The following is a 6000-nucleotide window of genomic DNA, read 5'->3' on the forward strand; positions in this document are numbered from 1 at the left end:
ATGATTTAAATATACTTGGAACTCCTGAAGAGCTTCCAAATACCGTTAATTATTTAAAGAAAGAATTTGAAATGAAAGATCTTGGGAGAACAAAATTTTGTCTCAGACTGCAGTTCGAGTACTTAGAGAGATGCTTTTATCCACCAATCGACATATATAGAAGGGGTTTTACAATGATTTAATATGGATAAAGCATATCCATTAACAAGCCCTATGGTTGTTCGATCCCTTGATATTCATAAAGACCCTTTTCGACCTCAGGAAGATAATGAAGAATTACTTGGTAATGAAGTACCATATCTTAGTGCAATTGGTACCTTGATGTATCTTGCTAATTGTACTTGGCCAGATGAAGCTTTTGCTATAAATTTGTTATCAAGATACAGTTCTGCACCAACATGGAGACATTGGAATGGTATTAAACATATACTACATTATCTTCGAGGAACAATTGATATGGGATTATTTTATACACATGAATCAAAAAGACAATTAGTTGGATATGCAGATGCGGGGTATTTATCTGACCTGCACAAAGCCCGATGATAAACTGGTTATGTGTTTACACATGGGAGAACGGCCATATCATGGCATTTTGTGAAAGAAACTATAGCTGCTACTTCTTCAAATCATACATAAATACTTGCAATTCATGAAGCAAGTCGTGACTATGTTTGGTTAAGATCAATGACACACCATATTCAAGAAAATTGTGGTTTGTTGTCCCAGAAGGACAGTCCAACAATATTATATGAAAACAATGCAGTTTGTATAGCTCAATTGAAAGGAGGATACATCAAAGGCCAGAGAACATAACATATATCACCGAAGTTATTTTTCACACATGATCTTGAGAAAAATGGTGATATCCATATTCAGAAAATACAATCCAGTTAAAATCCTGCAGATTTATTCACTAAGGCATTACCCACATCAACTTTTGAAAAGTTTGTTCATAAGATTGGGACGCGTCGCCTCAGGGATCTTCAATAATGTTCTCTTCAAGGGGAGTCATATACGCGCTGTACTCTTTTTCCTTCGTCATGGATTTTGTCCCACTGGGTTTTCCTAACAAGGTTTTAATGAGGCAGCAGATAAAGCGTATATCAGGAAAGTCGTACTCTTTTTCCTTCACTAGGATTTTTTCCCATTGGTTTTTTTTTTTCTAGTAAGGTTTTAACGAGGCAATTCCTATATAATGGACATTCAAGGGGGAGTGTTATGAAACATTAAAAATGAATGTCCATTTCTCAACTCCTCTTGACTCTTTGGCGTTCCATTTGCCAAAAGTTTATTCAGTTTCTAATTTAAATGCTATATATATATGTGTGTGTGTGTACCAAAAGAATGAAAATAATAAGAACGCGAAAGAGAACTTCCACTACTTTATCTTTGCTCTATATTTGTCTTGTTATATTATATAGAATTATAACATTGTTTGTCTTGCTATATTATATAGTTTTATAACATGATGAAAATTCTTAAAAATTTCTTTTCAAACCAACTATGAGGTCCCATGTTTGACACTCCCCGGGATTTTTACGATTTCCAAGATTTTGAGATAATATTGTATATAAAATAGAATGGAAAACAATATGATTAAATAACTCCTACTATATAAACTTTTGGTATACCTTTTGAAAGGTCTTATGGACATTTATTACATAAAAAAAATAAGTGTCATTTTTTTTAATTATTAATATTATAATTAATATAAAAAACTTCAATATAATAAAAAATTTAAATTTATTCCTTAAAATAATCTAGAAGCAGATTATACATTTACTTTACTGGTATGTATATATATGTTACACTCTAAAAATTATTCCGAAAAAGACTTTTATACTTGTATTTAAGGAATAACACGCAATTTTATTATCATTACAAAAAATTCTGTTTTCTTTTCTCTTATTGACAATTTTTTTTATATTTTCTTAATATTATCAATCTCGATCAAGAGATTTCATTGCCTACAATCAATCAATTTCAAGAGTGTACTATAAAGGAAAGGGGTATGACTTTAATTTTATTTTTTATAATTTAAATTTATTTTTCTTGTTTTTTCTATATCAGGTAGAATTAATTAGTTTTCTACTTGATTCAGAAAATTAAAAATTTTAGATGACAAAAAATCAATTGAAAATATGTTGTTTTAAACTTTAAACTTTTTTAAAACAAGACACATTTTTTGATATTGATAGTTGGATTTATTTTATGAATTATATGTTTTAAAAGAATTTAATAAGACACATTTTTTGAAGTTGTTAATTTTATACAAAAATTAAACTCGTTTTGCTTCATTTTTTTAAATTTAAGTTAATATAAATTAATTTTTATGATTGGTCATTATTTTCATTAAGAAAATTTTGTATCTCAATTTAAATACCAAAATTTAATAAATAATTTGTCCCTCAAAAAGCAAGAAAAATTAGTTTTAATTGAGTTTTAGATGCAAATAAATTGATTAAAAAATGATTAAAGAAGGATCTGAAATGTCAAGATTTTGTTTAAATTTTAATATTTTATTTATATTGTCTTTACTGTGTAATTATTTAATAAAACAATTTAAAAAATTATTATGATTTCGCCATTTTCACTAAGACCCAGAATTTGTAGCCTTCTCTTTTACTTGGTTTTATTCATTTGTGATATTTTGCTTTGTTTATTTGTAACTACTCTCTTTATTAAACAAGATGTGGTTTAACCATTTTTATAAATAATAATAAAAAAAACCTTTACCTCTTAAATTGTTTTCCTTCATTCTGGTATGGAACTTTGGATCTTTTGAAATGCATTAAAGTTGTGTCCAATCCATAATCACATTAATGGCATATAAAGCCTCATGTTCAAACTCACTATTCTTTTATCTACTCAAAAAGAGCATGATCATTATTCTTCATTTCTCACCATGTGAAATGGATTAGGGAATGTCAAAGGTTTTCTACAAAATAATTAGTCAAAAAATGTCATAAATTAATCAGGTATCTTTATTAATTGAACTTAGAGACCATATGATGTTGCCTCCCTTGGGACTAATTAAAAATTTCAGAACTAAAAGCATCCAACCTAGAAAGTATACTAACCCTTATAAATGAGTTCTTTAAATAAAAAAAAAACAGAACTTATTATATTACTTCATGGGCTTCACATGTAGATCATAGAAAAAAAGTACATACAAATCAGATAATTGAATACCAAACTAAAAGCTTTATAAAACTTTTGACTTATGAGAAGTTATAAGTTCAGTACAGTCAATAACATGTTCTACATTTTTCATCTTATTAATGAATCAAACTTGTACTCATCTTATTGAGTAATGGCAGTGCATACAATTATACAAACCTACCCACTTTGAGAAAGATAAGTTTTGATGGTGATGCCCTACATACAATTTGCCAAAATCAGTGGAAATCTAATCTCCAAAACACCAACTCCAACTCATGTTTTTTTCAAATATATCTTCTTGCTTTCTCCAAAGTCATGGTTATCTTACTTTAACAATGTTTGGCATCCACTATACCTATACTTTTCACACTTGATTTTTTTATTTATTTATTTATTTATTTTAATATGTGGTTAGTTGTGTCTGATGTGGACTAAATGGGCTATATGAGTGATCATTCAAAGCTGTCATAAGAGGACTTTTTCAATGTGGGACATGATCTGTGGCTTCTCCCAATAATGAGAAACAATCCCAATTGGCTCAATGTGTTGGCCTACATTTGAAGTATACAATGAATTCTAAGATACTGATTTTTTTTTTAAGAAAAAATATATCTATGAGTTGATCTTGGGTAAAATTTTTTTGAGTATTTGACAAGAGTCACATTTCTATCTTCATGTACAGAAATGCATTATTAATATAACTGAATCAAGATGCCATAGTCCTGCCTTTGGGGGACCAACCAACAACCATTCAGCATCTCATTCAACTTTACCTCCACACTTTGGCCTTTGCCTTTTATTCTCTCAACCTTTACTCTTCTCCTTCATTTCAATATTGCACCATTGTTCTTACCAACAAGAAGAAGAAGAAGAAGAATGAAGGAATATAGCTATGAAGACATTGAAGAAGCGACGAAAGGCTTCGTTCTCGACCGCCTTATCGGTAAAGGAAGCCATGGTTGTGTCTACAAAGGCACTCTTAAAGGTGGCAAGCATGTAGCAGTGAAGAAGCCATTGGAAAAACTTCAAGAAGTTGAACAAGATTCCAAACTAGATCATGAGATTGATATACTAGCTTCACTACATAGCAAACACCTTGTTAACCTTCTAGGTGTGACTCATAACAAGCACAAGCTCCTTGTCATGGAGTTCATGCCTAATGGTTCACTCCATGATCTCTTACACTCTTCTTCTTCTTCTTCACCATCTTGGTCTCGCCGTCTTATCATCGCTCTTCAGATAGCTCAGGCTGTTCTTTCACTCCATGAGGCAGCTCCGGCAATCATCCACCGTGATATTAAGGCGGCAAACATACTGTTTGATCGTCACTGGAATGCAAGGCTTGCTGATTTTAGCCTTGCAGTTAGAGACAATACATTGTTGACATTGGAGCCTACCATGCCTGCTGGCACACTTGGTTATCTTGATCCTATGTACACTACGCCAGAGAAGTTAAGCCCGAAGAACGATGTTTTTAGTTTCGGCGTTGTCTTGCTTGAGATTTTGAGCTCAAGGAGAGTCATGGATGTAGCTTCCCATCCTGCTTCTATAGTTGCATGGGCGGTGCCATTGATCAGAGCCCAGAGAGAAGTTGAAGTCATTGATGGGAGGAGAAAATTGCCGAGTTATATGGAAGGAGTTATCAAACATTTGCTGTGTATATCGGAGCGGTGTGTTTCTTCGAAGGAGGAAAGGCGGCCGGAGATGGCGGAGGTGGCTGCTGAGCTTCAAGGTTTGGCTTCGAAGTTATGGTGTCCAATTTGGGCTTGTCACAGATTAAATTCATTTTTCTATCCATGGAGAAGATGGAAAAATAGGAAGGTATCTACTACTAAGATTGTTTGCAAAGATCACTTGCTTGATGAGAATGGTGAAGATGAAGATGACAGTGATGATACATATTGATTTAGCATTTAATTGTATAGTTTGTTTGTTGACATTTTCATGTTATTTCCAAGAGAGAAGATAAGGAACAACTAATGTTAGAAGGTTTAAGCTTGATTTCTGCTTTGATGTCATTTTCAGTATTGTATTTTATGCCTGTCCAGGAGGAAACAGATCTCTGTTTTCAAGCATTTTCTTGTATTAAATCTTACGGAGGTGATGAAAACGAAATGAATTTAAATTGTGATTATTTTATCTTAAATATTGGTTGTTGAACAGAAAGATAGCATGCAAATTATTTTCAGTAACATAATCATCTTATGCAGTTGTTGGTCAGGAATTTTTCTTATGATGCTTAAACTTTAGAAATCATATGTGACAAATTAGTTTGGTAACATATCATGTCACAAACAAAACTAGAATCAAATCCCAAACGGAATTCGTGAAATCATTGTCAAAGTTTGTTTGATCTGAAAGCGAATTTCCCAACCAAACACGTTGATTAAGATGAGTTTTTGTAACTCATCTCTCTGTTTCTTGAACTTTACGGGCACTACATTTTTTCGGTCAAATTGTGAAGCATTTTTCAGAAAGAAAAGTTCTGTTTTATCTGATATTTCAAAGCATGGGCCTGCATGAATTCTAAAATAGCAGATATTTTTGAAACAACAGCCAAGTTTGATTTTGTTTTCAAATAAGAATCTAGCAAGTATGCAGTGAAAAGCAAGAAAGAATTCACAAGCTCCAAATCATGTAAAGACAGAAAAAAGAACCAAATGATTTCTCAGTAAAGATTCACTTATTTGGTAATGGAAACAATTTAGTATTAAAAAGTTCCTGCTAAATAAATACTGTGAAATTTTCAATACGGATCAATGCATGACAAAGAAATATGTTTGCTGTTATGTAAAGATGGCAGAAAATCGATAGCAGAAAACTGAAAAACATCCA

At 31.8% G+C, this 6000-nt stretch overlaps 1 protein-coding gene across 1 annotated transcript; it reads left to right on the plus strand.

Moving 5' to 3' along the window:
* Positions 1 to 3911: 3911 nt before the first annotated feature.
* LOC120264623 (serine/threonine-protein kinase-like protein At3g51990) lies at positions 3912 to 5279 on the plus strand. The gene has a single exon (XM_039272445.1). The coding sequence runs from the start codon at positions 4042 to 4044 to the stop codon at positions 5068 to 5070; it is 1029 nt and encodes a 342-aa protein (XP_039128379.1). The 5' UTR covers positions 3912 to 4041; the 3' UTR covers positions 5071 to 5279.
* The last annotated feature ends 721 nt before the right edge of the window (positions 5280 to 6000 follow it).

The sequence above is a fragment of the Dioscorea cayenensis genome, chromosome 7 (genome assembly GCF_009730915.1).
Source record: "Dioscorea cayenensis subsp. rotundata cultivar TDr96_F1 chromosome 7, TDr96_F1_v2_PseudoChromosome.rev07_lg8_w22 25.fasta, whole genome shotgun sequence".
NCBI lineage: Eukaryota > Viridiplantae > Streptophyta > Magnoliopsida > Dioscoreales > Dioscoreaceae > Dioscorea > Dioscorea cayenensis.

Excerpts from the sequence above, each read along its gene's own strand:
- LOC120264623 (XM_039272445.1), top strand. The coding sequence starts at position 4,042 with ATGAAGGAATATAGCTATGAAGACATTGAAGAAGCGACGAAAGGCTTC.